Below are 11580 nucleotides of genomic sequence, written 5' to 3'. Positions count from 1 at the left end.
TACTTTTTTGCATTACTTCTTGGTCCTAGTTTTGTGCTTTTTATTTTTTCTATGTGCAAATTCAATGGTGTGATAACTAGAATTATTTGTTATAGTATGCTAAGTGATAGATTTGCCTTCCCCACCTAAGGACCTTATTAATCTTAGTGTGGACCTTGCTAAGGACATAGTATCATGATCCTAAGGACTCATTGGTGTGATCTTTTTAGTCTTAGGTGGCACTGTGTATGTGGTGAAGTTGTATTTGCATAGGCTAAGGTTTTGCTATTTAAATTTTAAAGCCCAATCCTCCTCCGCTTGGGCCATTCGGTCCTTTCAATATGCTCCCACTATACATCTAGAGTATAGTTATTCACATTTACCCTTACTTGTTTCTTCACCCACTCGATGCTAAATGCGCAACCAGTACTCATGTCAAACCTAATTAGCCTTGGTGACCATTTCTTGTTTCTTTTCTTACCTACCCAAATGTGTTGTCACCTCTTGCCCACATCTTCATTAATCTTTACTCAACCTTTCTCAATTTTCCATCTAACACTTCCACCAATTACCCACAACTTAATTGATCTAGTTGATCATTTCTTGTTTCTTCTCCCACTTCAACCTAAATACACTGCCACCGTCACCACATCCTAATAAATTCCCACCAATACTTTCTTGTTTTTTCTTGTACTCAAGAACGACGGTGCCCCACCGCTCATCTTCAATCTAGTTAATGCCCACACACCCTTTCTCATTCCTTCTCCCACTTAATCCAGATTGCGCCGCCACCGCTCACCCTCAACCGAATTAATCCCGCTGACCCTTTTCTCGTTCTTGTCCCGCCAAACCCAACTGATGTCCACTCACGCCCAATTAATCTCTACTCATCTTTTTCTTGTTTCTTTTCATACCCGAGCCCAACTGGGCCCCACAACTCGCCCACCCCTAGTCGCCCTTTCTTGTTTCTTCCCTTACTTATGTCTAAGTGCATTGGCACCGCTCACCAAATTCTAGTAATGCTACACCCACTGTTTTGCCTTTTCTTCTCCTACACGAATTTGACAATGCTCCCACCGCTCACCCATAATAATCTAATTAATCTTGCCCACACTTTTCTTGTATGTACTACCACGAAGACATGTCTACATTTCCACCGCTCAACCCAAGTATGTATAATTAACCCCCCATCCATCGTTTCTCCTTTCTTCTCCCACTCAATCCCGACTCCACCTCCATCGCTCACACCCATAGTATGTTTCCTCCTTAGGCTCCTCCTCCACCCCAAGAAGACCCTCCCGCATTCTTCACGAGTGAGTTCTTAATCAACTCCAGCCATCCCCTTCCGACTCCATCACCACACTTATTGGCCTCGGTGACTCAACCACTGCCCTCGCAGCGAGACATCTCCTCCTTCAATCTACATCGCCAACAATATCGTGCCCGAGCGGTCCAATTAATCTGTCAGCCATCCCCTCAAGTTCATCTAATCAGGTACATCTCCACTGCCAAACCCTAGATCCACTAACCCTTTTTTCCTTTTCTGAATTTGTGGTGATTCTTTTTTATTAGGATTAACAAAAATACCCGTGCATTGTAACGGAGCACGGGACACATAGTTCATTGCATGGTCACTTATATACGCCCGTGCGTTGCAACCAAGAAAATAGAAATCCAAAAAATCTAGAATTGTTATGAAAAAGTGGGGGTTCAATACTAAATGTAGATTGGCCAAGGAGAGTCTCATGAGTATCCGTCATGGACTCTGCTTTCCTGCGATGACCATAAGCGTGCCCCAACTGTGGACAAGGACTCGGACATGAAAACGGAAAAACATATACGGCGAGTCGATGTCTTAGTTGGACAAAAATTAAAAAGTGGTAGAAATTTTTTCTTTTTAGTATTAGGTATAAATATAGATATGGGCCCCGTTCGGTTTACCCTATATTCGGCTTGTTCGGCTTGTTTTTTCAGCCGGAACAATGTTTTTCTCTCACAACAACAATTTTGCTAGAACAGTGTTTTTCAATCAGTTTCAGTCAAGATTCAGACCAGGGGCCATAGATCCATATGTGGTGAATTTTGTAATAGAAAATATGTTGAGCGCTCAAATATGTTTTGTTTGGACAAGGTTAACCTCTTGCCGTATCCGGTAGTTACAGCAAGTCACCAAGCTGTACCTTTGTGAGCATTGCACAATCGGAACCCATTTTGCACTTTTGGGGTCAGAAGAACAAGAGGATCTCAATCTCCGAGCAATCCTGTCCCTGTCCCTGCTGCAAAACGAGGTCGCCGATTCAATCAGTCGCAGGCACCGAATTCTTGAGCTACTTTATCACTTATCGAGCATGAAGTCGTAACCTGCTTGATTCTTACAGGTTCTTATCTGGCTCAGCTTGCTGGGGTGTTCGGATTCGTCAGATAACGAGACCCCAAGGCGCTGGTCCCCGGCGGCGATGGATTCGGGCGCGGACACCGCCGGTGAGTTCCTCCGCTCCCGTACTGAGTACCTCGTGGCCGTCGATTTTGGTTGCCGCGGGGCCGTCACAAACTCAGGTGGTCGGCTGCCTGGCTCGTGCAGGCGAGGCGTTCGACGAAATGCCCCAAGAGAAGAGGCGGAGATTTGACGCCGAGCGCGACGAGTCGCCGTCGTCGCCGTGGGCGGGCCTCCAGGCGGACGCCCTGGGCGTCGTGCTCCGCTTCCTCCCCTCCCTCGTGGACCGCGCCAGGGTGCGGTCCGTGTGCCGCAACTGGCGCGCCGCCTCCTACGGCCGTGGCGTGGCCCCGCCGCTGCCCGTTCTGGTGATGCCCAGGTTCAGGTTTGCCGGCATGACCCCCGGGGGCGTGCTGACGGCGACGGCGCGGGGAGCTTGGATGCCGCCGGAGGTGGATGCAGACCGTGCCGACTGCGTGGGTTCTTCTGGTGCGTGGCTCGTGGGTGCCAGGCAGCTCGGCGGCGAGTGCTTCTTGGTGAATGCCTTCTCCCACGTGGTGCTCCATCTACCGCGCCTGGGCGATTCCGATCACAGCCATTGGGCCTGCTCACTGCGCAAAGTGGCGCTATCTGGTTCACCTGAGTCGGGACCCAAGTGCATTGTGGCTGCTTTCGCGTTCTGCAGGTCCAAGCCTGAACTGGCGCTCTGGAGACCTGGGATGAAGGCATGGCGTGTTTGGCAGCATTCTTTGATTGCTGGGCATATCGATATGGCCTTCTATCAGGGGAGACTGTACATGCTCTGGAGGTTCTCGCCATCCCTCTTCGTCTTTGAAATCACAGAGGATGGGCATGGGGTCAAGTTCTCTCGTATGAAAGATTGTCTGCTTGAGAAGCTCCTCCCTATCCCTCTTGGGTCCAATCATGTATTGAGCTGCAACATGGTGGAGTGGCACGGAAGACTGTTGTTGATCATCAGATACTATGGTGGTTACCTAGTCAGGCACAGAGTTCTTAAGGTTGAAGTGTTTGCGATGGACTTCAGCACGAAACCAATTAGCCTCACTGAGATCCACAGTTTTGGTGGCGACTGCATCTTTGTTGGTTCAGGCGGCTGCAAGTCCTTTCCTGCTGGTCAGTACCGTGGAGTTGAAGGCGACCTTATCTACTTTGTTCCTGATCATTACAACCCTCATGATGCATTTGTGTACAACATGAGAGATGGCAAGACAAGGCTCATTGTTGAGCCATTGCCTCAGCGCATTTGTGCACCAGTGCAGAGCCTCGGTTTCCCGGTGTGGTTGTTTCCTCCGGAGTAATCTCCGTCAGGCACAAGTCTGATGTACTGGGTGGTGGCTGGCTGGTGGGTGCTGCAGTTTGCTGTCAGAGATAATAATGTGTACTGTGATGCATTCTGTATTGCAACCCCATTTGTAGGAGAAATCTGTATCTTGTTCCCAGTTTCCTGCCTGTATGGTGAGGGATTGCCCAGTTGCAGGAGAACTGAGATCAGAGGAAGAACTCGATCTCTGCAATCAATGCTTATGTATGTGCCTCCAATGCTCGAAATGCAAGTATTTAATTGGCGCTTCTGATGGTTTTTGTCCCCTGTCTTTTTTCCTGTTGTACTGGGCTTAAGCTGCTGGTTTCCTTTGACTTGATAGTGGATACAGATCAAGCATGATGAAATATTCTGCTATTGTTAGTGGCGTGGTGTATCTTGGAGAGTGATATTAGTTCGTACTGTAAGTGGTAACCAGTCAAAAAGTGTTTAAATAGCCGTGAACTGTGAATCTGGATTACTTGCTTCTTTCTTGGTGAAATATGAGTGCCTGACACAACCATGGTTCCTGCTGATCCAATAAGATGCAGCGTCTATTTCTTTCTGTCCATGCCCCTGAAGTTTGCAATTGGCATCTTGTCTTGACGGTTCTCTGGAATCAATGTTTGTTTTGTTCTAGCGTTCCTATTACCATGGACTACAAATATTTTATGAAAATTATGCAAAAAAGGACGTCTATGGAACTATTGAGCTATTTGAGAGTTACGACACCCAATTCAAAGGTGTATCCGATATGGGAAGAACCGGATGAATTCGAATAAATGTGTATCAAGAAAAAGCCTTTTGACCTCAACTTTTGCGACCGTTCGATTTTCCTCCTCATCAGGTGAACCGGGTTTTCGACCCTTCCTCAATTTTTAAAATAATTTTTTTCCACCAGCGGCTTTGATGAAAGTTAAGAGAGATCAAAAAACTGATTTTGTAGATGAGAGTAGATCACAGAAGTTGAGCTAACCTAAAGGACTCTTTTCCTTCGCCAAAAGCCCAAAACCTGCTTCTCCCTGCCTGTGAAGCCCACTGGCGGCACCACCAGCACTCGGGCCAGGCCCAGGCTTGCGCGCCCCGGGCTAGGAGTTGCTGCTATCTGGGCGGAGCCTGCTTGTGTTTCGAGCTTGCGCAATTTTACGCCACCGGTTAGCAGCACCCAGTAACTGCTTGTGGGGCCAAGCAGCTGGGCCACCATGCGTGCTTCACCGGGTACGGGTACAAAGGCCACACTGCATGCACACATTGCACGGCGATGACGTCGAACTCATAGCTAGCAGTAACCGGAAAAAGTAACCGTGAACCTGTCGCGACACGTATTCATTTTTAGATAATGAAATAAATATCTAGGTTCATTCTCTTTCGTAATAAGTAAGAAACCAGACCATATTATTTAAAATAAGTTCTCACACCATATTTAAACTAGACTCACAAAAATAATAGAAAATCAGTCCGTAATCCTAGACATAACGGATCATCCATAAGAGAAAAAAAGGCCAAAACGATGTCTCTATAGTCTAACAGGTCTTGTAGATACATTATTTTTTTCTTCACTTCACTGCAACTGACCTCAACATTGGAGCCAATTTGCTCCTTGAATAAGACCTGCAAAAAAAATTAGAATCGTACTTGTCAAAAGTATCATTTCAATGAGCCATAAGAGCAAGACTAATAATACAGCCGGCTTGCTGGCTGTAAGGTTCCTTGCAGTCTTCTCTCAGCCCACTCATACAATAGTTGGCTCTTTACAGTTAATACATGGCCCACTTGTCTCTCTCACAGACTTTCTTGGTTCTTGTGCCCAAGCCGGCTGTAAGCTTACAGCCCGCTTCTCCTCTCTCTCCTCCCCTCTCTCCTCCACCTCAGCATTTAGTCGGCTTATAGCCTGCTATTATACTTGCTCTAAGAACAAGAGGAGGCAACCACCCCTGCTAGTAATAAGATGTTTAAATCTTTTCCGATTCCCAAAAAGGTTTGTCGTAGTACACAGTGGGGGAATACCAAACACCATATGCAACGCTGAGAAATTTAGCATATTTACACTAAAAAAACAGGTGTTGAATACTCTCATAATATTTGCATCCTTGCCAATTTCATTTAGCTAGGTTGTCTTTAGTTAGTATTACTACCTTTTTTAGAATCAAAGAAATATCTTAATTTTAACTTGCAGTTTTACTCACCAAATTTCCTGTGTTACCGCGGTGTCATTAGTAATTAAGTATCCACTACTACAAAATTGATTTTAAGAGGCACTGCCCAAACATTAACACAGGTGATCACAAAATCCAACTGTCTTCTAAAATACCCGACGATTAACGGAGGTGGTCGTTTTATTTATGGAGGCAAGGTTGGTTCCCTAACTAGGTATCTTCCCGAACCTGATGTAAGGACTGTCCATTAAGTTGAACCTCACCAAATCAAAAAACTAATCCTTAACGCCAGTAAGCCCATCAAAAAGTGAGAACCCCTAGCTTTCCTCTTAACTTGGGAAAGTGCTTTATATTTAATGTTCTTATTTCATAATAATTCCTACCACATTTCATCTTCATTACAAAGTTTGTATAACCATTTATTGAGGAGGCACTTATTCTATAAAACTAGATTTTGAATTCCTAACCCTCCTTGTTCCCTAGGTTTTATTTATATGTCCCATGCTTGTTCTTGTTTCTTTTCCTTTTTTCTATTCTATGGTCTTTTATTCATCTTTTAATTTTATTTAACTTCCATTTTTATTTTATTAATATTTTACTCTAGTTCACTATGTTTCTTTATTTCATTTTTATTTTCATGTTTTTATTTTTCTTTCTTTTCTTCTATTTACTTTTGCTTTCTCTTTTTTTGTTTTATAGCTTTTTATTTGTTTCATTTTCTATTTTTCATTTACTCTAGTTTTTTATTGTAAAATCATTTTCATGTCTTAGTTTTTTATAAGTTTTTTATTCATATGTTACTTGTTATGTTCGCGCATTATACATGTCATTTTGTTTAATTTTTTCCTTTCCTTATTTAAGTTATTCATTTTTTTTGTATATTTAGCATTTGTTATCCATGTTTTTATTGCTTTTTTATACTTTGCTATTTTATTATAATTATTTAGTTCAATACTTTATTTTTTATTTCCTACATTCCATGAGATATATTTGATATTAACGTAGTATACATTTGATGTTCATGTAGCATACATGCGATGTTCAGCAGGATGTTCTCGGTTCTATTTTATGATGTTCATGTAGTATAATGTGATGTTTTATTTATGATGCATTTGTTATGTTCATTAGTATACATGTGATTGTCTATTATATATTTTATAGCGTTCATGTATTATACATGTGATGGTTTATGATATATTTTATAATATTCACGTGGTATACATAATGTATTTTATCATGTTCTTAGGGTATACATTTGATGGTCGGTAGTATATATGTGATGTTCTATAATGTATTCTGTTATGTTCACATTTTATAAGCGAGATGTTCTAGATTATCTTTGAGTGAGATTCAATAAAATAAAATTTATCTTTATATAATATATTTTGTTATCTTCCTGCAATATATCATTTTTGTTTTAGAACATTTGTCTTAAGAACTAGAACATTATATCTGCTCAATAAAAAGTATTCTATCTTTACGAGAAAAATGTTATCACTAGTGGAGACATGAGATCTAGTCTCGGTTGGGAACTAGCTCTACTCCCGGTTTCCCAACCGGGATTAGCAATCCGGGAGTAAAGGTTGGGACCTTTAGTCCCGGGCACATAACCGGGACTAAAGATTCATCCCCAGGAGAAAAAATAAACGAAATACTAGGGAGACCTCTCTTGCTGTGTATGAGATTCGAACTCAGGACCTCTCTCCTCGCGCATAAACTCCTTACCAACTCAGCTGTACACCACATGTGACAGAGTCCTGGACACTCTCCTTTTGAATTGACCCATGGGGTACCTTTAGTCCCGGGTGAAAGACCTTTAATCCGGGTTGGTGATACCAACCGGGACTAAAAGATCACCCTTTAGTCCCGGTTGGTGTTACCAACCGGGACTAAAGGTTGAAGGACCTTTAGTCCGGGTTGGTAACACCAACCGGGACTAAAAGGTTGACCTTTAGTTCCAGTTTTAGGCTCCAACCGGAACTAAAGGTGGCATGCTGCGAAAGCCTGCCAGGACAGGAGCCTTTAGTCCCGATTGGTAGCTCTAACCGGGACTAATTCTCCCTCTACTCCCGGACGCAAAAAAATATCGAGACTAAAGCTCAAAATTGAAGTAGATGAAAGGTCATTTCTCTACTAGTGTATTTGATATTTTTTCTAAATATACCCAAGTGAGATCTTGTTTTGAAGGATTAACTGTAAGAACATAATGGTGCAATTGGAATTTAATTTTAAAACTCGGTTTAGAAGTTACAACTTTTTTTAACTTTGAAACACTTTGCACATGGATGATCAACAAAATCATTTCACTTGCATGCATGATATTCTGCTTTTCCCTCAACCACACCAATTTTTCGGCCCAACATGCAGTTTTGGGCCCACATATAATAATTCGCGCGATCAATTTTTGACACACCAATTTTTCGGCCCAACATGCAGTTTTGGGCCCACATATAATAATTCGCACGATCAATTTTTTGTGGTCGGTAAGGTGCTGGACGCACGGCCGCGTAGCTCGCCGCCCCCCCCCCCCCCCCCCCCCCCCTCCGCATGCTCTGGCCATGATATAAACTTGATAGAAGCATTATTCAGCGAATAGGAAAAGTAATCCCATGATATAAACTACAGTACTCAGCTAGAAGAACCAGATGAGATGATGCCTCCAATTGAATTCATAAAGAACAAAATTGACTTATGGCCTTTTATCCGATTATTATTGTTACTGCTAATTCACAGAAGATCATGGTGTCACGCATATGCTTTTTTTTAGAAAAAAAACTGTGGCAATTTACTTATGATATTTTATTTGATTATTTTTAGAGCAAATTACATTCACCAGACTTTCAAAGAGCCACATGCCACTAACAATAGCAGAGCCCCACAACTCATATTGGTCCAGTCAAACAACATCAACATATTCCAGGTTCAGAGAAATAGCAGGTAGAGAATAAAAGACTGCCATCAGATCACAGATGCAAAGACTTCAATTATTGCATACAGAAAGTCCATGACTATCATCAAATTTATGAAAGAATGCAATCATATATATATATATATATATATATATATATATATATATATATATATATATATATATATATATATATATATATATATATATATATATATATATATATACAGCAACTCAAACAAACACAAAAAGGGCAGATCCAGTGCCGAAGGCTCCCACATGAGTGGAGTCTGGGGAAAGGAAAAACCGAGGCAAGCCTTCCTCCGCAAAATTTGCGGAGAGGCTGCTTCGAACCCACGACCTGGTGACTCGGTGAGACAGCTCTCACCACTGTACTAGGCATGCCCTTCAACTCAAAGAAACACAAGTGCCCTAAAATGGTTCTAAAATATAAGAGGCATATTGTAATTAACTCAGAATCCTGCAAATTTAAACAAGTGACAGCACCAGGTAAGATACCTGACTGAATCTGCAGTTCATTCGGGAGGAAACATCCACACTGGGTCCGCGAGATTGTCCTCTGCTGAGTTACCCGACAATAACTCAGCAGGGAAGGGCTTCACTGTACCATCTCTCATGTTGTACACAGTTGTCACATAACTAGGCTCGTCGCCCTTCTCATACTTTTCGATAAAGTAGATACAGTCACCTTGGACACCCTCATATGAGCCGGCAGGAAAGGAAGTGCAGCGGCATCGATCGACAAAGATACAATCGCCATCGAAGCTGCGGATCTCAGTGACTCCACAAGGGTTTATGCTTAGGTCCAATGCAAACACATCAACCTTCTCAGTTTGGAACAACGATACGTAAGGTTCGACGTATCTTATGATCACCACCAGGCTGCCACGCCATTGCACCAAGTTGCACCTTGCTACCCAGTGCAGAGGGGCGGGCCTGGGGAACGGCGGCATAGTCATTGGACCCTCAAGGTGAGAGACATTGACACCATGCTCATCTTCCCCGAGCGTAAAAGCGAAGAGCCATGGCGATTGGTCAGCATACCAGGACCTGTGGAGCATGTAGAGTTTCCCCTGGTGGAACACAAGGTCACTTAACCAGTCAACCCAGCGAGATTGGTAGACGTACCATGTCTTCATCCCAGGCTGCCACAGCGTAATCCCAGGCAAGCCACGCCAGTTTGAGAGCCCGGGCACACCCCTGCGGTACGAGAAGCCTGCCACTATGCACTTGGTGGCCGAGCCAGGCGGAGCAGATAGCACGACGTGGTCGAGTGACCTTGAATACTTGGGGTCGGGGTCATCGTTGGCAGTCCAGGGGAGCTCACCGGAGGTGGTGCAGTAGGGAGCACGCAGGGGAGGTACACAGACGACCTCGTGGGAGAACGCATTCACCAGGAAGCGCTCGCGGCCGGCGGCATATTCGCAGGGTCTCGCCACGAGAAGCCACCCTTCGGAAGATCCCACACAGCCGACATGGCCAGTGGCCACCTCCTCAGGCATCCACGCACGGCGCATGGTGACAATTGCCCCCTGGGTGGAAAAGCTGAAGAACCTGAACCTGGGGAGCACGAGCAGTGGTAGCGGCGGCGGCAGGCTGTGCCCGTGCGTTGCGGCGCGCCAGTGCCGACACACGGACCGCACGGCGGCGCGGTCGGCGAGGGAGGGCAGGAGGCGGAGAACGACGCCTAGTATGTCCGCCAGAATGAACGCCCACAGCGACGCCGCCGCCGCGTCGTCGATGCTTGTCGTCCTCTGCCGCTTTTTGTCGAGGGCCTCGCCCGTAAGAACCGCAAGAGGGCTGCGGTCGTCCCCTGTGGCTGTGACTACGGACTCGCCGGCGGTGTCGGCGACGGGATCCATCTCCATCCGATAGCTCCGCCCCTGGGTTTCTTGATCCGATGAAGCCATCGGTGGCGGATCTAGAATTTTACCTGAGGGTATACCATTAGAAAATTTTTATATACAAATCCGGTGAATTCCTGATCTCACTATATTATGAATGACTTGATAATGTTAGCAATCAAATGGACATGATTTTTCTACAATACAAACAAGTTGAAAGAACAGCGATTGAATCTTACCTCGACGGCCGGCACTCCGCCTCTGCGTGTTAGTCGCGCACGTGCTGCGAAACTGACAACAGCAATGGGCGGATTCTGGACCTGACGATCTCAATCAAAATCAGTCACGACGATCGCGTACTCGCACTCATGCAGCCTGGGCGCCTGAGCAGGTCGACTTCGTTGTTCATCAATTCGAGACGGCGGCGGACGAGTCCCCGGCGTTGCTGCGATCGTATGTCCCGACTCCCGTGATCCCGTCGATGGATAAGCCTAAACTCTGGAAGCCAAGCATCAGGATTCATCCCCTCCTGGCCTAATCCTATCGTGTGGCCAGCAGCCCGCATCACCACACGTACGTGGGCCTGGAAAGGCCATGCGAGTCGCGTGTGCCCAGTTGGGAGTTGCAAGGCGCCCGCACGCAGGTACTCAGCAACGTTTGACCTTTCTAGTTTCCAGGTACGTTTTTTTTTCAAATTTATTACATATACATATACATATATTCTACTAGATAAATGCGAGTGCGTTGCACTGGGATCATGAACCTTTATACACACCTACAGCGACATATTTGATCACGGTAAACGCCAGCAGTTAAGTAGTTAAGTATTTGTATATCGACCTAACTATAAAACTACCACTTTTACTTAAGGTCCAATATGATAGTATCATTCCCTGCTTGTAAGTTTACATTCGTAA

At 44.7% G+C, this 11580-nt stretch overlaps 2 protein-coding genes across 5 annotated transcripts; one reads left to right on the top strand and one right to left on the bottom strand.

Moving 5' to 3' along the window:
* Positions 1–2183: 2183 nt before the first annotated feature.
* On the top strand, positions 2184–4183 carry LOC136482547 (uncharacterized). The gene is made up of 3 exons (XM_066479762.1): positions 2184–2267; positions 2358–2460; positions 2561–4183. The coding sequence occupies exons 2-3, from the start codon at positions 2436–2438 to the stop codon at positions 3730–3732; spliced, it is 1197 nt and encodes a 398-aa protein (XP_066335859.1). The 5' UTR covers positions 2184–2267; positions 2358–2435; the 3' UTR covers positions 3733–4183.
* A 1055-nt stretch (positions 4184–5238) lies between these two features.
* Positions 5239–11287, bottom strand: LOC136482546 (uncharacterized). Of its 4 annotated transcripts, none has more exons than XM_066479759.1 (3): positions 10903–11287; positions 9318–10752; positions 5239–5345 (listed from the first exon to the last, which is right to left on the bottom strand). In XM_066479759.1, the coding sequence occupies exon 2, from the start codon at positions 10727–10729 to the stop codon at positions 9335–9337; it is 1395 nt and encodes a 464-aa protein (XP_066335856.1). In that variant the 5' UTR covers positions 10730–10752; positions 10903–11287; the 3' UTR covers positions 5239–5345; positions 9318–9334. The 4 variants fall into 4 exon arrangements, with proteins under 4 accessions (XP_066335856.1, XP_066335858.1, XP_066335855.1 ...); XM_066479761.1 differs by lacking the exon at positions 5239–5345 and having other exon boundaries at positions 9034–10752; positions 10903–10955; positions 10988–11287; XM_066479758.1 differs by lacking the exon at positions 5239–5345 and having other exon boundaries at positions 9034–10752; positions 10903–10979; positions 11033–11287.
* Positions 11288–11580: the final 293 nt, after the last annotated feature.

The sequence above is a fragment of the Miscanthus floridulus genome, chromosome 9 (genome assembly GCF_019320115.1).
Source record: "Miscanthus floridulus cultivar M001 chromosome 9, ASM1932011v1, whole genome shotgun sequence".
Taxonomy (NCBI): Eukaryota; Viridiplantae; Streptophyta; class Magnoliopsida; order Poales; family Poaceae; genus Miscanthus; species Miscanthus floridulus.
The sequence above is the reverse complement of the archived record's forward strand: the minus strand, read 5'-3'. Positions and strand labels throughout refer to the sequence as shown.